The sequence below is a fragment of the Tachysurus fulvidraco genome, chromosome 11, assembly GCF_022655615.1.
Source record: "Tachysurus fulvidraco isolate hzauxx_2018 chromosome 11, HZAU_PFXX_2.0, whole genome shotgun sequence".
NCBI lineage: Eukaryota > Metazoa > Chordata > Actinopteri > Siluriformes > Bagridae > Tachysurus > Tachysurus fulvidraco.
This window is the reverse complement of record NC_062528.1, coordinates 21,485,470-21,509,604: the sequence shown is the minus strand read 5'-3', so window position 1 is coordinate 21,509,604 and position 24,135 is coordinate 21,485,470. Positions and strand designations below refer to the sequence as shown.

Genomic DNA, 24,135 nt, shown 5'->3' with positions numbered 1-24,135 from the left:
GACTCTGGCGCTGCGGGCAATTTAATTACGGAGGAGTTCGTTAAACAGTGGAAGCGATAGATGGCCGACCTCTCAGAAAAGGGCTCATAAGATTCAGCACCAAGGACATTGAATTACAAGTGGGCGCATGACACAGCGAGCTTATCCGGTTCCACATCATGACCTCTCCTCGCCACCCTCTCATCTTGGGACTGCCATGGCTGAAACTCCATAATCCGGTCATCTCGTGGAGATAGCCATGAATCATTAACAGGGACGAAGCCTGCTCTCAACACTACCAGCTCTCTAAGACACGCCTCCAAATTAACTCCGCAGTTACCATTCCTGTTGTTCCTTGCCTCCCTGTTGAATATTACAACCTTGCAGAAGCCTTCAGCAAGGTCAAAGCCACATTGACCTGGGGACTGCTGTATTGAGCTCCTGCCCAACACCACTCCACTCAAGGGGAGGATTTTCCTGCTGTCACAACCTGAATCCGAGGCTATGAATAAGTATATTGAGTAGGAGTTAAAGAAGGGGTTCATCCAACATTCTGTGTCTCCGGCATTGTCGGGGTTCTTCTTTGTGAAAAAGGAAAAAGAAGGACGGAGGGCTTCGACCATGCATTGACTATCGCGAGTCATTGGCAGTGATTGTGAATGGGGCCAGAAATTCCAAAAGATCATACAACGAGCTCTCTACTGACAGTATTCTTCTTCTTGTTTGTGGCTGCTCTTGAAGCGAGGTACTGAATTTGAATGTGTCAGTATTCCCTTTGCCTTGTTGTTCTCTGAGACTGTATGCAGCACAGCACGGCTATTACTGAGCCACTTTGAAATTTTAACTCCTCCTTTACTGCAGAGAGCTGTCAAATCTTGCACCATTTGTATTGCCTCCTCTTTTGTTGGCAGAGATTTTAAACAATCATCCACATAAAAAATTACAGCCAATCTTACTCCTGCCTTCCACACGGAGGGGACCATTAAGGACCCATTCAACTCAGGTCCGAAAAGCATAGGGTCCCTCGTCCTGTTAATCAGCTCCCACTGTTCCATTACTTTGGCTGCATCTGTGCCAATAAGCAACTCAACTTCAGCATCAATGCCGTGGAGCTTAATATTTTGCAGGTACGGCCATTTCTCAATATCCTCTTGCCATGGAACATTACATTTGTAAACAGGTATTGTCTTTTGAGTCATAACATCTGGGAGTGCAATGTAATCATTATCAAGTGCAGCAATTTTGTTCGCAGAATAATGCTTGATCTCTTTCCTTTCACATTTAATTTTCTTGACAGGTTTTCTGTGCAGAATGGTTTTTGTCGTCATGGTAATATTGTATTTCAGTATGGATTGCTATCATATAATTGCATAACATTGTCTTTGAAGGGAGGGGGAACACTGGTTGTGGGTGAGGCCTTTCCCACCATCAGCGTCCAGAGAACAATGGCGATGAATTAAACAATCCCTACGCAGCCATCCGTGCATCAATCAACAATATATGACTTTGATAAATTGTCCTTTAGTTCCCAGGGCAGGTTTTTTACCGTGCTAATGACCATTTGTCAAATGAAATGAAATAAAAAAAAAAAAAATGAATCAAAATGACTCAAATAATCTCCAAGATACACCATGGGTTGTGGTTTACGCAGTTATAGGATTGAGTCCAAGCCAGGTGATGCGTTTGATGAGCTTTATTAAAGGGTTTTCAGGCAAACAAAAAATTTTGCATCTCCTGCTCCTTGTGCCCAACTGGCTTGACAAACTAGTAAAAAACCATAGGCCCACCCAGGTGCATACTGGGTTGCCACAACTGAACCCCTTTTATCCCCTAGGTGCACATGTCCTAACCCAATAGAAAAGAAATACTGTTAGTAATCCAATAAGAAGAATACTAAGAAAAGTAAACATATTCTAATTAACATAAATTAACACAAAAGACCAAAAAATAAACTATACAAATAAACAAACTTTTAACATTACACAAACAAAAATACACAAATAGCTCCTACATTTGTACTTTGTCTGTTAAATTGATCTTGATGTCATTTACAAGACTGATGCTAATACTGTGTGATTTTCTGCAGTCTTGGTCCTGCTTACTTCTTATTTCTGTTAGATGAAAATTTGGCTCTTTTTACTGTGATACAGAAACAATGTTTGTTTGTTCACCTTGTGGTCCGATTTTGTTGATTTAGTCCTCACAAATTTTTGATTTTTTTTTTTCAGATCTGAGAGATTTCCTCACTACATCAAATGAGAGATGTTGATTGACAGTGAAGCCGGGTGAACCACTCAAAAGCAGTTACACGTATCTTAACACTTAACATGTGTTTCAGGTCATTGTCATGTTGAAAGCAAAATTTGGTGTACACATTTCTTCAAATAACTTTGATTAGTTCCTACAATAATGATGTGTCTCATGTGTATCTCATGCAGCTGAAAAACTTCTCTAAACATGATACTGCCACCACCAGGTTTCACAGGAGAGTTGGATTTGTCCATCTGATGAGCATGCCTAGTTTGTTACAGACTGAATGCTTGTCATTTTGACCAAAGATCATTTTAGTTTCATTAGACCAGAGGGAACAGTTTGGCATGAAAGAATTGCAGAAGATGGATGTATGGTTTGGACTTTTGTCTCTGCTTTAAGTATCTGGATGGTTTCAAAAAACTTTTAAGAATTATGGAGGCTAATGTGACACCTACAAAGCTGCAGAGGGTCTGGGTCTCTTCCTCAGATTTGTGCCTTGAGACAGTCCAGACTCGAATCCTAAAACAATTCCTGAGCTTAGGCTATTGATATATATTTGTATGTATTTGTAGTTTGTTTATAGTTATTGAAGAAAAATTTTTTGTTAATGCTTATTTTAATTATAGATTTTTTTCACATTCTGCTTTGCATGAACTTTTTTAAAGCATGCCCTTGATCAAAAACTGGTTAAGGAAAAATATTTTTTTTTACATTTCAGTTGGATCACATAACTTCACAACTGAGTTACAGCGAATGAGCCAGAATCCAGCGTATAGAGGCTGAGTGAATGTGGTGTGGATTCTGTGGAGGAGCCTCATGGTGTCAGAGACGCTGTAGAGGGACAGAGTTCCTGCACTGTGATCCACATACACTCCTATTCTGGAGGATGATGGACCTCGGATCTCAGTCTTAATGTTGTTGTGCCAGAAAAAGACAGAGGGAGAAGAACACTCCAGACTCCAGGACTGACTATTGCGCCCAAACAAACTCTCATAACCCCGTCCTTTTCTGTTGATCTCTTTATAGGAGACTGATATTTCTATGTCATTGCTCCTCTCCACCTCCCAGTAACAGCGTCCACACACACTCTCTTTACACAACACCTGAATCCAGGAGTCAAATCTCTCTGGATGATCAGAGTATCGCTGACGTGTTCTATTGCGTGTCACCACTCTGTTCTTCTCAGATAGAATGAGTTGACGATTTGCTGTGTTGGGATTCAGAGTCAGATAACAGAAATCTAAAATAATAAAACGCTCACAGTTAGATGTTAATTTAACATTTTTTTCTCTTTTTGTCTCTAAAAGTATGTATTAAATTGTGTCAATGTTTATATTTGTGTTTTATACCTACACAGCAAAAAATCTTCTCTGCTTTTTAGAACTGAGGGTAAGATCACCCGAACAGCTGCAGCTGTGGACATGTAAAAGATGTAAACAGTTAAGTATGAAATTATAAAATTAGATGCCACATAGGCTTTAGTGGTGTCAGTGGGTTAACTTTAGTGTCCTTCAAAGATGACAACAATATATGCAACTTTGTTAGGTGTGCACCTAATCATTCATACAATTAGTCAATCAGCCAATTGTGGTGGCATTGCAAAGCACAAAATCATGTAGATACCGGTCAAGACCTTCAGCAAATGAAAGAACCCCAAAGTTTGATCTATGTTAATGTACATGGTTAATGTCACATTAGCTTTAGTGTACATCATGTTGTTCTGTTAGTCATTGTCAAAGTTAAGTTACTAATGTAAATTATTATTTGGTAGTCTGTCTCCCCCTACTGGCTGTTCTGAGAATAATGTTTTATTTTGTTGTTATTGTCATGTGATTGAGCGGATGACTAAGAAGGAAATTATTGCCTTTCATGCTTGCTGTTCTTGTTATGCCGAAAACTAGATCTATATCAATCTGCATTCATCCTTGGTCTTTGGTAGCTTCATCGGTATGTTTTATTGTTATCATTCATATTACGTTCAATTGTATATGATTATTTTGAAGTATTTGTAATTTGTATTGTTTGAATGCATCTCCGATATAGATCATACGGAAGTTGTGTATTTCATTTGCTTGATAATTTATCTTCATATTGTTTATTCTTTTCTTTTCAAGTTTTACCCTACCCTCATTAAAGTATAAAAAAGGACATTCCGTGTCTGTGAATTTGATGAGGAGGAGTTTAACTTGCTGTTGAAGTATACAGAGGATGTATACATATAGAGAACAGTACAGTAAAACATTTACATTTACAGCATTTGGCAGACGGCCCTTATCCAGAGCGACGTACATAAGTGCTTAAATCTCTAACATTGAATACACTAATGCTGGTTCACTAAGTTACTTACTTAAGATACCATGAGTTTAAAAGATTTGTTCAAAGTTACAATGAAAACGTGTCAAAGGTTTTTTTTTTTGTTTTTTTTTTTTGCAAAAGATAAGGAAAGAAGTGCTAGTTGAGGTGTTTCCTGAATAAGTAGGTCTTCAACCACCACTTGAAAATGGCCAGTGACTCAGCTGTCCGGACGTCTAGGGGAAGTTCATTCCACCACCTTGGTGCCAGAACAGAGAAGAGTCTTGTAGTATACTTGCCTCTTACCCTGAGAGATTGTGGAACCAGTCGAGCAGTGCTGGTAGATCGGAGATTGTGGGGTGCAGTGCGAGGAATGATGAGGGCTTTGAGGTAAGAGTGAGCTGGTCCATTATTGGCTTTGTAGGCCAGCATCAGTGTTTTGAATCTGATGCGTGCAGCTCCCAGAAGCCAGTGGAGGGATCGCAGCAGCGGGGTGGTATGCGAAAACTTTGGCAGGTTGAAAACAAGCCGGGCAGCTGCATTTTAGATCATTTGCAGAGGACGGATTGCGTTCATAGGTAGACCTGCCAGCAGTGCATTGCAGTAATCCAGTCTAGAAATGACAAGAGACTGAACAAGTACCTGAGCAGTCTGTGTGGACAAAAATGGTCGAATGTTGTAGAGAAGAAACCGACATGAGCGAGTCACATTAGCAACATGAGAGGAAAAGGACAGTTGATTGTCCATGGTTACCCGAAGGTTGAGAGCTGTGGCTGAAGGGGAGATCAGATCGTTGTGCAAGGATTTAGCAAGATCATAACCTGGGGATGAATCACAGCAAAACAGCAGTTCAATTTTGCTAGGATTGAGCTTTAACTGATGAGCAGTCATCCATGATGAAATTTCTGCCAGACATGCTGAGATCCGGTCAGAAGCTGTGGCATCTGAGGGTGGGAAAGAGAAGATAAGTTGTGTATCATCAGCATAGCAGTGGTAAGAGAACCCATGTGATGAAATAACTTCCCCAAGAGAGTGAGTATACAGGGAGAAAAGAAGAGGACCAAGTACTGAGCCCTGTGGGATGCCAGTGGAGAGTCTGCGTGGAGCAGATGTCACTCCCCTCCATGTTACCTGATATGAACGTCCTTCCAGGTAGGAGGCAAACCATTCCCAAGCTGATCCGCAAATCCCAAGACTCTTGAGGGTGGATAAGAGAGTCTTACGACGGTTCTGTCGGACAGGACATCGCAGTTCAATCTGATTCTACTCAGCAACAAGCAAGTAATCTTCTGATCATCAAATGATGTCGAAGAAAAGCTTTTCACCATATAAGACAAGTCTCGTGTCTCCACACAACATTGAAGTCATTCTACAGCAAGTTCTGCTGCTGTATTAGCACGGGCAGAAGCAGAGGCTGCAAAAGCATGTCTGTCATTTGCTGAGAAAGAGATGAAAATGAAAATAGAACAAGCTCATTTAGAGGCCTCTAGGGACATGTTAAAACAAGAGAAAGAAACTGCTGCAGAACTAGCTAAGGCTGATGCACTCGAGGCTGCTGTTGATCATCACAGTGAAAGGTTAAGTGCTGTTTTGCAAGATCATAGTCCAGAAGACACAGCACAGCGTACTAAAGATTATGTCATGCAGCAAGTAAAGACAAATAGTCCATCTTCCACAATGCCTGGTTTAGAGCCTTTTTCTGATGACCAAATAGGGCAGGTTCATGAACCGCAACTACTCAACACATCAGTACTACATTGAGAGGACAACGCCTCTTCAGGGTTTGCAGAGAGAATTGAATATGATTTGGGCCAGGCTGGAGGAATGTTATGGCTCACCTGAGGTGATAGCTCATGTGGGATGTGGTAGCTCAGTGGTTAAGGCATTCGACTACCGATTGGAAGGTCATTGATTCGAATCCCAGGTCCACCAAGTGCCCCTGAGCAAGGCCCTTAACCCTCAATTGCTCAGGTGTATAAACTGGATAAGAGTGTCTGCTAAATGCTGTAAATGTAACTGATAGATAATTCTCTGTTCAGACACCTGGAGAGTTTCCCCAAATTAATAAACAAAGATTACATGAGACTAAGAAAGCTGAGTGATTTACTCATGGAGCTACAGTCAGCCAAGGTTGATGGAGACTTACCTGGACTTGCGGTTCTTGATACTGCTCATGGCATAAATCCTGCAGTTGAAAAACTTCCTTTCGGACTTGGCTATCTCTAGGTTCCGACTATAAGCTGAAATACAATGTCCCATTTCCTCCATTTGATGTATTTGTTGATTTTATTAGTCGACAAGCAAGGATCAGAAATGACCAGAGTTTCAGTTTTATGTCTCGTGTAGAGTCTCTTACTAAGCCTACTTCATGGAAACAGCTTAAACAGAGAGAGATTTCAGTCCACAAACCAGACGTGTCACCTACTGTCTCCTTCAACAAAGACAAACTCTTTAACAGTGACTGTGACTAGCTATGTCTCATACACAAAAAGGCACATCCTTTACGCAAATGCCGTGTCTTTCGGGAAAAACCTTTTGAAGAGCACAAAGCATTCCTGAAAAAAAATGTAATCTGCTTCAGATGCTACAGGTCTTCACTGCACATAGCAAAAAATTGCAAAGCCTATGTTAAATGTACAGTTTGTGGTAGTGAGAGACATGACACTGCCCTCCATCAAGAACCAACTCACATCTCTGATGACTCGAGCCCCCATCGAGAGCATGGCGGGGAGGGAGATCTTGTCCCATCATCTGGCATCTCATCACATTGCACTCAAGTCTGTGGTGGTGATCTAACTGACAGGTCATGCTCAAAAATCTGTCTTGCCAATGTTTATCCTAGCGGTAGCTGTGATAAAGCATTGACGCTTTAAGCAATAATTGATGATCAAAGTAACAGATCAATGGCTCATTCTGAGTTGTTTGATAAGTTCAGCATCCAAAGTCCTAGTTCACCGAATTCGCTAAAGACCTGTGCTGGCATTATGGAGACAACGAGAAGACGAGCTAGCGGCTTCCAAATTGAATCCATGGATGGACAGATTAGTCTTCCACTTCCAGATCTGATTGAATGAAATGAGATTCCTAATAACCGGTCAGAGATTCCTTCACCTTCTGCTGCTCTTCATCATACACACCTCAAATAAGTGGCACATGTCATCCCGGAACTTGACCAAGATGTTCACATCTTACTTCTCCTTGGAAGGGACATTCTCAGAGTGCATAAGGTTCGCAAAGTGACCAATGGCCCATGTGACTTGCCATTTGCACAAAGATTCGATCTGGGATAGGTCATTGTAGGCAATGTCTGCCTAGGAAATGTTCATAAGCCAGTCACAGTTAACACACTGTGCACCAATACGCTGGAGAATGGGCGGCCTTCACTCTTTGAATCATGCCCTAACCTCCTGCAGGTGAAAGACAGAAGTGCTTATTTGATTTCATAAAGAGTCAGTTGCCATAACTGCAGACATCCAACAAATGTTTTATTGTTTTCTTGTTAGAGAAGAAGACAGGAACTTTCTGAGATTTTCATGGTTCTGAGACAATGAACTCAGCAAAAACATTATAGAGTACCGTATGAAGGTACATGTCTTTGGAAATAATCCGTCGCCAGCCGTCGCCATCTGTGGTCTCAGAAAATCTGTCCACCTGAAAGGACAAGAGCAGGATTCTGAAGTGCAACAGTTCATAGAACGTGATTTCTATGTAGATGATGGTTGCTCAAGCGGACACAAAACATTCTGGCCAGATCAAATGTGAGGCTGCACAAGATTGCCTCTAATAGGAGAGAGGTCATGGAAGCCTTTCCATTACCAGATTATGCAAACGATCTAAAAGATCTGGATCTTGACACAGATAATCTTCCCATACAAAGCAGTTTGGGCTTAAACTGGGACCTCAAAACAGACCATTTCATTTTTTCAAGTACTTCATGAAGCCCTTCACACGTTGAGTAGTCTTGACAACGATTAATAGAACATGAAAGAGGCATGGGATGCATGGTGCAATTCCCTGCAAGAGCTAAGACATCTTCAAATAGCTAGAACCTACTCAGAACGGTCACCCTCAGAAGCTGCATGCAGAGAGTTGTGCATGATTTCAGATGCTTCCACCCAAGTTGTTGCAGCAGTTGCTTATCTTAAGCTCTCTTACAGTATACTGACAAATGCAGTCAGATAAGCTTTGTGATGGGTAAGGCGAAACTTGCTCCACTTCCTGAACATACCATCCCAAGGTTGGAACTGTGTGCTGCAGTCTTGGCAGTGGAATCATCTCATCTCTCTGAAATTGACATTGATCTTGATGCTATTACTTTCATCCATACCTGCAGCGTGCCTGGCAAACAGTCCATGGCTTTTCGGCCCCGCATTCCTTGCAGATTCTTCTAACCCTTCAGAGAAGGAAACATTTTCGAACTCAAATCCTGCACTTGATGTGGATGTATGACCAGAAGTATCCAATATGAAGTACCACAAATGGGAGCAGGAAATTGGGAACACAACACTTCTCTAGGTTCTCTGATTGGCAATCACTTATCCGTTCAATTGGACGGCTCATTCACATTGCCAATGTTTTACATAAACCAGTAAATGATCAATCCTCATGCTGCAGAAGCTGGCATTATTGTTTAACAGCTTGCTCAGTAGAAAACCTCTCAAAGGCTAAGATTGTAATCCTTTGTGCTGTACAGGTAGAAACCTATGCAACATAAATTTTATGCATCAAGAATAGAATCTTCCTAAAAGTAGTCCACTGATCTCATTGAATCCATTCATTGACAATCAGGGTCTTCTGAGAGTTGGAGGCCACATTTCAGCAGCAAAACTGAAGCAGAATGAAAAGAATCCTTTAATTGTTCCTGGCAAGCACCATGTTGGAACCTTATTGGTAAGGTATTACCACCAACAAACCCAGCATCAGGGACGCCTGCTCACCAAAGAAGCTATCCGTGCTGCTGGTTTGTGGATCATTGTGGAGGCAAGAGACTTGTAAATAACATCCTTCATGGTCACCACCAATCTCAGAAGATGGCTTCTCTTCCATCAGACAGGATATGTACAGATCCTCCGTTCACTAATGTAGGCCTAGATGCATTTGGCCCATGGTCCATCTATGCACGTCAGACAAAGGGAGGTCTTGCACAAGACAAATGATGGGCGGCGATCTTCACTTGTCTAAGTATCAGAGCAGTCCACATTGAAGTAATTGAGTTAACACCTCCAATTACATCAATGCCTTCAGGCGCTTTTTTGCTCTCAGAGTTCCAGTAAATCAAATTCATTGAGACCGTGGGACAAATTTCATTGGTGCCTGTAAGGAGCTTCGAATCCCATCAAACAGTGATGAAAAGAGTGTTCAGAAATACTTGACAGTGAATGATGACAAGAATGATAGGGATGGCATGGAAGATACTAGACTCTATGTTCCTTCAGCTAGGGCACACCAAACTAACTCATGAAGTGCTCACTACTTTCATGGCAGAAGTAACCGCCATCATCAACAATAGACCCCTGGTGCCAGTGTCTACTGATCCCAGTGATCTGTTTCTCCTCACACCTTCCATTCTCCTCACACAGAAAATGGGCATCCCTGTGACTTTGGAACCAAAGATCTTTTCCAGCGTCAATGTCGACAAGTCCAACATCTAGCTAGCACATTCTAGGATAGATGGAAGAAAGAGTATCTGTGTTCACTACAGACACGTAGGAAGTGGCAATCTGAACTACCTAATGTTGATCCAGGTAGCATTGTGCTCCTCAAAGATAGCCAAGCTAAAAGAAATGAATGGCCAATGGAAATTATTACGAAGGTCTTTCCAAGCAAAGACTGGGAAGTTCGCAAAGTAGAAATAAAGGTTCCCAAACAAGATGGCACAAAGCTGTTCTTTAGACCAGTAACAGAGATCATCATGCTCCGTCCTGAATCCAACTCAAAGTAATGCACCAACAAGCAGTAATTTAGTGGTGGCGTTTAATCATGTCAGGCGGGGAATGTTCTGTTACAGCCATTGTCAAAGTTAAGAGTTACTAATATAAATTATTTGTTAGTTTGTCTCTCCCTACTGGCTGTTTTGAGGATAATGTTTTATTTTGTTGTCATTGTCACGTGATTGAGCAGATGACTAACAAGGAAATTAGTGCCTTTCATGCTTGCTGTTCTTGTTATGCCAAAAACTAGAATCTATATCAATCTGCATTCATCCTTGGTCTTTGGTAGCTTCGTCAGTACGCTTAATTGTTATTGATCATATTATGTTCAATTGTATATGATTATTTTGAAGTATTTGTAATTTGTATTGTTTGAATGCATCTCCAATATAAATCATATGGAAATATTTTTCCAGCAGGAAAATCTCTTACCTTGTGGTTGGATTTTGTTGAATTTCTCCTCATAGATTTCCTGGACTTGTATTTTCAGTCCTGAGAGAGATTTCATCACTTTATCAAATGAGACATGTTGATTGACAGTGAAGCTGGGTGAGTCGTCACATCCAGGAGAAACACAGAGAGACGGGAAACTCTACAGAGAGGAAACACATCATAGTGAAGGAGAAAAGTGGATGAGAGGAACGAATGAATCTCAGACTGAATCAGAACAAAGACACACTTGTGATCTCAGACAGGAACATTTCTTGTTGTAATTAGCTTTTAGAAGGAAATTTGTACATGAGAGAGTGAGTGTTACCTGGAGGAAGTGGATGTCATCGTGTGTGTGTGAAAGCTGCTCCAGCTCAGTGACTCTCCTCTTAAGTTCCGCAATCTCCTGCTCCAGTTGATTCAGGAGTCGTTCAGCTCGACTCACTTCAGCTTTCTCCTGAGCTCTGATCAGCTCCATCACCTCCGAGCGCTTTTTCTCCATGGAGCTGATCAGTTCAGTAAAGATCATCTCACTGTCATCTACTGCTGCCTGTGAACGCATCTTTTAAAATATGCAAACAACCAGAGCTCCATTAAATGATCGGACATTATTGGTTCCCTCACCAACAAAAATAATTGTCAGAAGTTCATCATTGTTTATTCCATATTTAATATAATTGAACTATAAATTAGCTCAATAGTACCCTTAATATAATGCTGTATCGCACAACCTTTAGAGGCAATCACTGCAAACAAGCAATTTCTCTAACACTTATTAATACACTGGACGTTTGTCTCACACTTCCTGAGCAAACTACTCCAGCTGTCTCAGGTTTGAAGGGTGCCTTCTCGAGACTTGCTTGTTTCACCTGTTTCCATAGATGGAGTGGAATTGATTCAATTGAATTTAAATCAGGGCGCACTTCAGAAAAGTCTATTTTTGTTTGGTTTTAATCCATTCTTGGGTGCTTTTGTCTGCATGTTGCAGGTCTTCATTTGGTTGAAGGACCCATGACCTACCAATGAGACACAGCTTTCTGACAGTGGGCAGAAGGTTTTGCTCCAGAAAGCAGGATATCTCCAAGCCTCCATCATGTTTCACAGTAGGTAGGGTATCTAATTTTATCTGCTATAAACAGAATGAAAAACCAAATTCAAGAAATTGGTTTGAAATATCACTTTAATCCAATTATTTATGGTCTTTTCTAGACCAAACAACAAATCAATCCAGGCCATATTAGAATGTATTTGGGCCATTGATCACTTAGCGAATTTTTTTTTTTTTTTTTTTTACAATCATTTATATATTTCTTGCTTTTGAGGAGAAATTAATCATTGATTCAATGAGCGGTAAGGGTGCCACCAAATTGTGTGTTTTCACTCCTCACCTTAATAATGTCCAATGTCTGTTTCAGCTCCTGCACCTTCTTCTGCTTGTCCTGGATCCTCTGCTGGGATTTCATATGCTCTTCTTTTACCTCATTCTGAAAGCAAATAAAACGCATTTCATTATTTCAGCATGTCCGTGTTCTCTGTAGCTGTAAACTCTGGATGGCTTTACACCGGATACCCTTCCTGACTCAATCTTCCCATTTTATTGGGGCTTGGAACTGGATGCATTCATGAACTACACTTTTAATATAAGGTAAAATTCTGCTTTCAAATTTCCCATGTCACAAAAAGATAAATAAATATATAAACTGAAATTTAATTCATATAGGGGTGTCTATAGTAAGTGTACTGATTAGTTGATGAATATGGATGGAGTTATGTAATTCAACAACAACAAACAAATTTATGTAACATATCCTCACCAAAAACTCACTTCAAACATTTTCAATTAATATAATACAAACAAATAAAGTATTATTTTATTTCCAATAACTGATTAAAAAAAATTAAAAAGCAACAATGTAAAAAAATGCTTTAAAAAATAGAGGTTTCTGGTTCTCACCTGTTTTTCAGATCTTTCTGTTTTAGCTGAAACTGTATCATGACCTTTGTGTTCTTCCATCGTACACAAGTAACAGATGAAGCTTTGGTCAGTACGACAGTAGATCTCCATCAGTTTGTCATGTTCAGAGCAGATCTTCTCTTGGAGCTCTGCACAGGCTTCAACTAACTTGTGCTTCTTAAAGGCAGGAGACTGATAGTGAGGTTTAAGATGATCTTCACAATAGGAGGCCTGACAAACCAGACAGGACTTGACAGCTTTGTGTTTTCTCCCGGTGCAGAAATCACACTCCACATCTCCAGGTCCAGCGTAACAGTGAGCAGGAGAAGCAGCTTGGAGTCCAGTCTTCTTCAGTTTCTCCACCACTTCAGCAAGCATGTTGTTCCTGCATAGAACAGGCCTTGGAGTGAAAGTCTCTCTACACTGAGGACAGCTGTAGACTCCCTTTATGTCCTCCAGATCCCAGCAGCCATTAATACACACGTTACAGAAACTGTGACCACAGGGAATAGTCACTGGATCTTTCATAAGATCCAGACAAACTGGACAGCTGAACTGATCCTGATCTACAGAAATACTGGCTTTTGCCATTTTAGTGCACGAACGAGAGAGAGAGAGGAGGGGGGGGGGTGAGAGAGAGAGAGAGAGAGAGAGAGAGAGAGAGAGAGAGAGAGAGAGAGAGAGAGAGAGAGAGAGAGAGAGATGATGATGATGTTCTGAGTTACGGTTTCTCTGAAAAGAACTTCCTGTATCTGTGGACAAACAGTGGGTGTGGCTTTAATGAAATGGGTTCAGGATTTAAAGGACAAGTGTAACACAAGATTTTAATGTACAAAATACTGTGAATTAAAGAGTTATATTCATTTAAGTCTGATTTTTACAAATATCTTTCTTGTGTACTTGAAAGTACAGTTTAAAAAGGAACACATTCATTTAAGAAAAACATTTAACTGAAATTTAAATAACAGAAAGAATCCACAAAAGACTAAAGCTACTTCAGAAGGCAGTCAGTACAGACATTACTGTAAAGCAGCTCTATGGCTCTAAAAGCTTAACAAGAAGGGATTAAAGAAAGCAAAATTAAGATCAGTCTTTATATCAGTCTTTGTATCAGTCTTTGAAGGCATTGTGAATCTCAGCTAATGGATCAAAACCTAAGAGAAAAAGGAGACAACACAGAGTATAAGTTATGCTCTTATGCTTTAGCACTTTACAATAAAGTGCACTGATAATAAACATCTCACATACAAAAACTGTTTAAACTAGTACACTAACATTACTATTTTATAGAAACTCCTTCATCAATCGATTACTGACCTTTTCACTAGAATGACTCTTCCAAAAGATTAAAAATCACAATATAATAAAATTAAAGGTTTTTGGGAAAGCAAACAAACAAAATAAGTACTGAGTTACTTTCAGGAGTATTTAAAAATAAAAAGAAAGAAAACCATTCAAGATCATTTAAAAAAATATCTTGCCTGTTCAATCACAAAAACGACTCTTCAGTTTTGTGATTCGGTTCCAAAATTTCAAGAGATGTTGTTTCAGCTGTTTCCATAGATGTTGTTTTTTTATGATTTTCTTTAAACAGTGGAAGCTCCTGGGTCGGTGAATGGTACAATAAGACAATGATTGTACCTTGACCTTGGAGTTCAGCTGTATCTTTTTGGAAGTTTTCTTTGGTGCTTTGTCTACCATTCCCACCGTCCTTCTGTTCACGGAAATTAGCTACAGTCCCTCAGACCTTTAACCGCCTAATAATATTTGCAGTTGTAGTCACAGGAACATCAAGCCTTTACCTTTTTCATGTTTGAATAGAATTTTCCTTCTGAGCTCCTCAGACAGCTCCATCTTTTGTATTCTCTGCTCTATGGTCAGTGTGTTGCAGACACTGATATTAAAAGAATAGTGACTGCTTTTCTCCATTTAAATAGACTGAAATCACTGAACCTAAGATTGAAGACAATTGTGTGTGGAGTGAAAAACCAAATTCAAGAAATTGGTTTGAAATATCAATAAAACACAATTATTTATGGTCTAAAGGTAACAACAAATCTGTCCAGGCCATAATTTAATGTATTTTGAAGTAATTATACTGACGTGTGTCCCTTAGTGACACATGTTTTCGGATTGTGTACGAAACCCTTCTGGTCTCCCACTAAGAGATGTGTCCCAGTTTGCATGGGTTAGTATTGAAAAAAGAAGATCAACTATCAAAGTTGGTCTTACTTTGAACGCAGGTGTCCTTCGAAGTCCCACTGTCTTCTAAAGGATCCTCTTCAAGTTCTTCTACTTAATCTCACTCATTTCTCACTCATTTTCTACCGCTTTATCCGAACTACCTCGGGTCACGGGGAGCCTGTGCCTATCTCAGGCGTCATCGGGCATCAAGGCAGGATACACCCTGGACGGAGTGCCAACCCATCACAGGGCACACACACACTCTCATTCACTCACGCATTCACACACTACGGACAATTTTCAAGAGATGCCAATCAACCTACCATGCATGTCTTTGGACTGGGGGAGGAAACCTAGAATGCACACACAATGTAATTCAAGACAAGCTTTTATACATTCTGTATTATTACTGTTGCCAGTTGGATTTCATTTTGGCCCCCTTTGAGCTTTCTTGACAGCCAACTTCTCATCTCCCAAACATTTCTCAGTGACTCTGAGTGCAACAATTATTTTTTTTCTTTATCTTCAAGGTTAACACTTTTATATATGGTTATATGGTTGCAGTTAACCTCCTGCAACTGCCAGGCTGTGATTATATATGACTGTAGCTTTCTCTCGCCGAAGAATTCGACAGCAAGCATTAAAACACCCCGTGTGCAGATTTCTCCCAGCGAATACATAGTAGGCTTTTAAGCTTTCACTACAAGAAACAGCTTTCATCACTTTTCAGGAGAAATTAATCATTGATTCAATGAGCTGTAAGGGTACCACCAAATTGTGTGTTTTCACTTTTTAGTTAGGGTTATCAGAGTAAAGGGGGCTATTTAGATATTTATTTGTAAAAAAAAAAAAAAAAATTAGGACACCATTTAGAATTTTCATTCCACTTCACAATTATTTGCTACTTTCTTTTGGTCGATTCAATAAAATCTGAATAAAATCGCAATAAATTCCATTTTTCTTTGTGGTTGTAACGTGTCAAAATGTGAAAAAAGTTCAGTGGGTATGAATACTTTTGCAAGGCACTGTACATTTAAACAGGGAAAGTGTGTCTGAGCACCAAACACTATCAGGAAGGCTATTCCAAAGTTTGGGAGCTAAATATGAAAATGCTCTACCGCCTTTAGTAGACTGGGAACTACCAGAAATCCTGAGTTTTGTGATCTCAGTGAGTGTGAACGATTGTAACGTGTTAGAAGACTAGTTAGATACATGGGAGATAAACCATTAAGAGCCTTATAAGTAAGTAGCAGCAGTTTGTAATAAATTCTAAACATAACAGGTAGCCAGTGTAGAGATGATAGAATTGGTGTTATATGGTCATATTTTCTTGTTCTGGTAAGAACTATGGCCAGTAGGTCAGTAATAGTATTTTATAATCAATGTGAAATTTAACTGGGAGCCAATGCAATTTGGATAAAATAGGGGTGACATGTTCATATCTTCTGGTTAAGGTTAGGACACTAGCTGTTGTGTTCTGGACTAACTGGAGCTTGTTTATGCTCCTACTGGAACATCCAGACAGTAAAGCATTACAATAATCCAACCTAGAAGTAACAAATGCATGAGCTAGTGTTTCTGCATCATGTAATGACGACATATTTCTTATCTTAGCAATATTTCTGAGATGAAAGAAGGCTACCTTTGTGTTATTATTTATGTGAGCTTTAAATGAGAGACCGGTATCAATAATCACACCGAGGTCTTTTACTGCTGCACATGATGTAATAGAAAGACCAACCAGAGTTACTCAGTAATCAGAAAGATTACTTCTTGCTGTCTGTGGTTCTAGTACAAGAACTTCTGTGTGTCAGAGTTAAGCAGGAGGAAGTTAGTAAGCATCCACTTATCATCTCTCTTATGTTTAAATGTTTTGGGCTTTTTTTTTGGAGGTGAAGTTGTTTATACTCACAACTATGGCTGTAAATCCCCGTTCTGCCCACCAGAGGGACCTGTTGGCCGAATATTGACATTTCCGGTTACTACTTTATGATCAGTGACTATATAAAGTACGTGTTAACAACGTCACAGTGTGAAGTATCGTCAGTGTTTGTGTGTGTTACTGAGCAGTGTTATTTTCTGCTAAGTGTGTTTTGTGTAGTTCTGTATTTGTGTAGGTCTTTTTTCTTGCCCTTTTGTTTTTGTTCGCCCCACTGACTGTTTTTCCGGTTTACTGACGTGTTTTTTGGATTGTTTGCCTTGAACTCTTTATTAAACTCTGTTTCACCAAACATGGATTCTGCTTCTCACTCATTACACTTATTTTGGCCTTTTTTCATAGACATGGCTGCTTGTTTATTCTTGATGGATCTGGAAGCACAAGAGGGAAAGAGCTGAACCGTTATTAACAGTTATAACAGTTGTAATAGTAATAATGTTTAACTTAATAATAATTTAGTTAGTGGTTCATTAACTAATTATTAACTGAATTAAAATAACAAACTTGTGCCATCACCGCTCCTACCGGAAGTGAGAAAGAAAGGGAAAAAAAATTGTTTACTTCCTTCATTTTTTTTCTCTTTATCCATTCTATCACATTTACAGGAAGGTTTGTGTTGTGAAGATTTCACAAAAGGAAAGATTTTCCTTCTCCTTTCATCTCTCTCATTACATTAGAATGAACTAGAGGAAATACAAAGTTATACATGAGGATGTTAGATATGTCATATATTTCCCCTTTTATTTGTTTGGTAATTTATTAGTTTATAAAAAAGAATAAAATTAAAATATTGAATTTAATTCTTTTGAGTTTCAGCTGAGTGTAAATTCGTCTTTGTGTGTTTTTGTAAAGTTCGTTTTAAATATAGACAATAAGGACATAATTCAGTCTAACACAACAGAGAGATTTTCTTTTTCTCTCCTCTTTTTTCAGAGGTAAAGATATTAGTGACACGATGATCTGGAATCAGTTCAAGACAAATTCACCACCTGTGAAGAAGCTTACCTGTAGGTGTGTCTCTTAGGTGTTTGACAATCTGTCATCATCCCGAGCAGGAGAAATTAACCTTTTGCTGCACTGGATGTGTTTTCAGTGCTGACAGTTTTCTGTAGTTTAGTATCATGTTTAACACTTAGTGAATTTACAGCTTGCAGAAAATCCAATTTTTTTAAATTCTATTTAATGCTAACTGTTAGCCAAGTTAGCACAAGTGACTAAATTTATAAAATCCACAAAATCCAAATTTAGAGGTTAGTTCTGAAGAACAGAAAGGAGGATAAATGTTATCACGGAACAGACGCTATTTTATCCCCTGAAAGTTCAATCTATTCTTGTGGATTTGATGTCTGAACTGTGCAGCACTACAGGCTCCATGTTTGTATGTGGAGTTTAGACCCACCAAACTGTTGGCTGAGATTGGAGCACAAAAGAGAAAAGATCACCAAATAAAGGGATTTATTACAAACTGGCCCGAAGTTGAGTGAATATTTTACGGCTGCAGGAGTAAAGCGGATGAACAGATGAGTGTTTATTGAACCAGGATTCAGGACAAAACAAAGATGTGGATCTGAGAAAATCTCCAAAAGACACGAGAGAAACTTCTCCAGAACACACAGGGTTCATTTAAAGAAAATAAAAAAGATGAGTAGGTTCCACGAGCATGGCTGCTGTATTCCCGATCGAAAGGTCTTTTATTTCAGATGTAAATTATGAGCTGATTATCATTTAGATTGGGTGGAAAATCAACATGAAATGCTGCACAGATTGGACTTTACAATCCTTCATACAAAGAAATTAATGCATGGGCGTAAATTTCATTTAACAGTAGGGGGGGACAATAAACATAAAATTTGTCATGAGCAATTTTTGAAGGGGGACACAAATAATACAGTCTAATTGTACTTATAAAGACATGTCCCCACAGTGAAAAACTTTGCTTTTATCATTACTGTAGCATGGAGACATTATGTGTCATTATGGTTATTTTCAAAGTTTTTCTCAGGTTCACTGACAAAGCAGATTTTTCTTAAAAACTATTTATCGCATTTTTTGTGTTGTTTACAGTTAAGCCATCAACATACAATAAAATATAAACATGACTGTTATTGTGAAAAAAATATGTATAAAATAAGTAATGGTTTGTAACAAAATCAATTATTAAATAATCAATTTACAGTAACTCTATGTATAAAAACAAAACGGCTTTGGCGTGTTAGTTACAGTGCACTATGCAACAAGCTATTGTAAACAAGCTGACGTTAACTAGATAAGTAATATTTTAATCGCTAATATAGCAGATTTATGGAAAATTACATCGGTAATCAGTATTTTTGCCGCAACTAATTTATGAATGAGTCTGCATCAAAGAGAATCGCAATATTTAAAGTGAATAAAATCCCCTACTTAATGGAGTTTAACAGTAAAACAGAACAGCAGTCTGATGTCCATGTTCAGTGTCACACAGTGTGTTTGGATCTCTAATTTCTTGCAGATTGAGATCTGAATAATGTCACTGCACTGTATGATAACTGAAGTCTTCATCAGGAAATGGTTCAAGATATAAAATCATAAACGTCTTTCACACACAGTAGGATGTGTTTCCACCAGCAGCACAGACACAGCAGTTTGAGTAAGTTTTATTATTTCTGGGGAAACCATTTAAGACATTGTAGTGTTTCATATAAGGATAATAAATCCTACTAATAGTGCATACAGTGAAATAGTCTGTTTGAAGACATTTCTTTTCTGTAGAAACATCCTACATTCTGCATTCATTACTTTTACAGTTTCTATACACAAATTAACCAGTGTAGCTCAGGGACAAATTAAATCTCACACCTCACTTATAGTTTTTCTAAACACTATTACTAACATTTTATTTTGGATCACAAAACCTCACAGCTGAGTTATTACTCCACATCCAGACTCCAGCATATAGAGGGTGAGTGAATGTGGTGTGGACTCTGTGGAGGAGCCTCATGGTGTCAGAGACGCTGTAGAAGGACAGAGTTCCTGCACTGTGATCCACATACACTCCTATTCTGGAGGATGATGGACCACGGAGCTCAGTTTGAATATCGTTGTGACAGAAAAACACAAAGGAAGAAGAACACTGCAGACTCCAGGACTGACTGTTGAATCCAAACACACACTCATTACCCAGTCCTTTTCTGCTGATCTCTTTATATGACACTGATATATCCACATCACCGCTCCTCTCCACCTCCCAGTAACAGCGTCCACACACACTCTCCTTACACAACACCTGAATCCAAGAGTCAAATCTCTCTGGATGATCAGAGTATCGCTGTCGTGTCTCACTCCGTGTCACCACTCTGTTCTTCTCAGACAGAATGAGTCGATGATGTACTGTGTTTGGGTCCAGAGTCAGATAACAGAAATCTACGATAATAAAATGTCCACATGTTAGATGTTAATAACAGGATTTATAATAAGTGTGTGTGAGAAACCTGTCTGTGTTTCTATCCTCCTAATGCAGCTCTATAAACATGGATCAGGTTTAGATACTGACATTTTAACACTGTGTGTGTCTGTGTGTGTGTGTGTGTCTGTGTGTCTGTGTCTTATAAACCTACACTGCAGAAAATCTTCTCTGTTCTTTGGTTCTGAAGGTAAAATCATTTGAACTGCTGCAGCTGTGGAGACACAGAGACAGAAAATTTTGCTTCCTCACGTTTATTTCAGACGTCAACAACGTCACCATCTCAATTTATTTATCAGCTACGATTTTCACCAAAAATGTAAGATTTGTACTTTGTTGATGCTAATACTGTGTGACTGATGCTAATACTATGTGATTTTCTGCAGTCTTGTTCCTGCTTACTTCTTATTTCTGTTAGATGAATTTTATGGCTCTTTTTACTGTGATACAGAAACAATGTTTGTTTGTTCACCTTCTGGTCTGATTTTGTTGAATTCCTCCTCACAGATTTGTTCGACCCTTTTTTTAAGATCTGAGAGAGATTTCCTCACTCCATCAAATGTGAGATGTTGATTGACAGTGAAGCTGAGTGAGTCGTCACATCCAGGAGAAACACAGAGAGACGGGAAACTCTACAGAGAGGAAACACATCATAGAGAAGGAGAAAAGTGGACGAGAGGAACGAATGAATCTCAGACTGAATCAGAACAAAGACACACTTGTGATCTCAGACAGGAACATTTCTTGTTGCTGTAATTAGCTTTTAGGAGGAAACTTTGTGAGGAACAGCGCCCTCTGTAGATCAGACAGCGAGTGTTACCTGGAGGAAGTGGATGTCATCGTGTGTGTGTGAAAGCTGCTCCAGCTCAGTGATTCTCCTCTTAAGATCAGCAATCTCCTGCTCCAGTTGATTCAGGAGTCGTTCAGCTCGACTCAGGTCAGCTTTCTCCTGAGCTCTGATCAGCTGCGTCACCTCCGAGCGCTTTTTCTCCATGGAGCTGATCATCTCAGTAAAGATCCTCTCACTGTCATCTACTGCTGCCTGTGAACGCATCTGTTAGAACACACACACACACACACACACACACACACACACACACACACACACACACAGAGAGAGAGAGAGAGAGAGAGAGAGAGAGAGAGAGAGAGAGAGAGAGAGAGAGAGATCCATTTAAAGATCAACTCTTTATCTCACAGTGACTCTATAATGTGTGTGTTTATGTGAATCTCTCAGTTTCCTCCTCACCTTAATAATGTCCACAGTCTGTTTCAGCTCCTGCATCTTCTTCTGCTTCTCCTGGATCCTCTGCTGGGATTTAATCTGCTCTTCCTTTAGCTTATTCTGAGACCAAATGCCATACGTTTAATTTATATAAATGAATCTAAAATACAAATATTTTAACTGTAATTAAATAAAAACTAGAATCATTGTCTTTAGAACTAAATAAAATAAAAACAGGCCAACTTTCTGGTTTTCTGTGAAATGGCAGCTGACAGTAATAAAACATCACCTCCAGCTCCACACTCAAATTCCCAGCATACACCACTGCCTTCAAATATGGCTGCTCCAGACTATATTCTCCACAACACATACACATATACACACACACACACACACACCTGTTTTTCAGTTCTTTCTGTTTCAGTTGAAACTGTATCATGACCTTTGTGTTCTTCCATCATACACAAGTAACAGATGAGGCTTTGGTCAGTACGACAGTAGATCTCCATCAGTTTGTCATGTTCAGAGCAGATCTTCTCTTGGAGCTCTGCACAGGCTTCAACTAACTTGTGCTTCTTAAAGGCAGGAGACTGATAGTGAGGTTTAAGATGATCTTCACAAAAGGAGGCCTGACAAACCAGACAGGACTTGACGGCTTTGTGTTTTCTCCCAGTACAGAAATCACACTCCACATCTCCAGGTCCAGCATAACAGTGAGCAGGAGAAGCAGCTTGGAGTTCAGTCTTCTTCAGTTTCTCCACCACTTCAGTTAGCATGTTGTTCCTGCATAGAACAGGCCTTGGAGTGAAAGTCTCTTTACACTGAGGACAGCTGTAGACGCCCTTTTCATCCTCCTGGAACCAGCAGCCATTAATACACACCTTACAGAAACTGTGACCACAGGGAGTAGTCACTGGATCATTCAGGAGATCCAGACACACTGGACAGCTGAGCTGATGCACAGAAAAATCTACTGAAATGCTGGCCTCTGCCATTTGCCTGCACTCACACTGAGAGAGAGAGAGAGAGCGAGAGAGAGAGAGAGAGAGAGAGAGCGTTCTATAAGTTTTGTTTTCTCTGAAATGAACTTCCTGGTTCAGGTGTGGCTTTCCAGAGAAAAGGAGCTCAGACTTCAAATTGAAAGTGAAATTACAAAGCAGGAGAGCGATTTTGTTTAATGTAAAGAATCTCCTCTGTGATTTAAAGAGTTTTGATTAATTGAAATGATTTTTTCATGTATTTGAATAAGGTAAATCATCACATTATATTTATAATATTCAGACACTTTTTACTCAGTACATTACATCTCGTCACACTACAAGACATCACCTCAGTCTTGCTCATCAGAGATCAATGTTAGGGATAAATAGTAACTTAACTTTAAACTTTTTAATTATAAGCACTATAATAAAAGGACTATACAGTACTTAACAATGGACATTGTCTCAAAGCAGCTTTACAGAAGTATAGACACATAGAACGTAGAACATAGGAACGTAGATCGACTGGTAAATAGAGAGCTTCGCCTTTGCGGCTCAACTCTTCACCACAACAGACCGGTATATTGACCGCATCACTGTAGAAGATACACCGATCCACCTGTCGATCTCCCGCTCCATCCTTCCCTCACTCGTGAACAAGACCCCAAGATATTTAAACTCCTCCACTTGGGGCAGGAGCTCTCCACCAACCGGAAGGGGGCAAGCCACCCTTTTCTGGCTGAGAACCATGGCCTCAGACTTGGAGGTGCTGATTCTCATCCCCGCCACTTCACACTCGACTGCAAACCGTCCCAATGCATGCTGAAGGTCCTGATTTGAGGAAGCCAACAGGACAACATCATCTGCAAAAAGCAAAGACGAAATCCTGTGGTCCCCAACCCGGACTCCCTCTGGCTCCCGACTGCGCGTAGAAATTCTGTCCATATAAATAATGAACAGGACCGGTGATAAAGGGCAGCTCTGCCGGAGTCCAACATGCACAGGGTACAAGTCTGACTTACTGCCGGCAATGCGAACCAAACTCCTGCTCCGGACATATAGGGACCGTACAGCCCTTAGCAGAGGGCCCCGGACCCCATACTCCCAGAGCACCCCCCCACAGGTCACCACGAGGGATACAGTCGAATGCCTTCTCCAGATCCACAAAGCTGAACTGGTTGGGCAAACTCCTATGAACCCTCCAGCAACCTGGCGAGGGTATAGAGATGGTCCAGTGTTCCACGAGCGGGACGAAACCCGCATTGTTCCTCCTGAATCCGAGGTTCGACTATCAGCCGAATTCTCCTCTCAAGTACCCTGGCATAGACTTTTCCAGGGAGGCTGAGGAGTGTGATCCCCCTGTAGTTGGAACACACCCTCTGGTCCCCCTTCTTAAACAGAGGGACCACCACCCCAGTCTGCCAGTCCAGAGGCACTGTCCCCAACCTCCACGCGATGTTGCAGAGGCGTGTCAACCAAGACAGCCCCTGAACCATTAGAGAAGCAAATGTTGTACATGCCCAGACAA

General features: G+C 40.0%; 2 protein-coding genes across 2 annotated transcripts in view; one reads left to right on the top strand and one right to left on the bottom strand.

The window, feature by feature from the left end:
* LOC113645130 (tripartite motif-containing protein 16-like) overlaps nt 1–24,135 on the top strand; it is a 664,889-nt gene that overhangs the window by 137,132 nt on the left and 503,622 nt on the right. The gene's annotated exons all lie outside the window — the stretch shown is intronic.
* Nucleotides 1,658–22,647, bottom strand: LOC125145952. The gene is made up of 12 exons (XM_047820954.1): nt 22,026–22,647; nt 21,652–21,747; nt 21,223–21,456; nt 20,875–21,034; nt 20,557–20,610; nt 19,839–20,362; nt 12,838–13,524; nt 12,272–12,367; nt 11,212–11,445; nt 10,887–11,046; nt 3,586–3,645; nt 1,658–3,472 (listed from the first exon to the last, which is right to left on the bottom strand). Exons 1-12 carry the CDS (start codon nt 22,620–22,622, stop codon nt 2,940–2,942), a joined length of 3,435 nt encoding a protein of 1,144 aa, XP_047676910.1. The 5' UTR covers nt 22,623–22,647; the 3' UTR covers nt 1,658–2,939.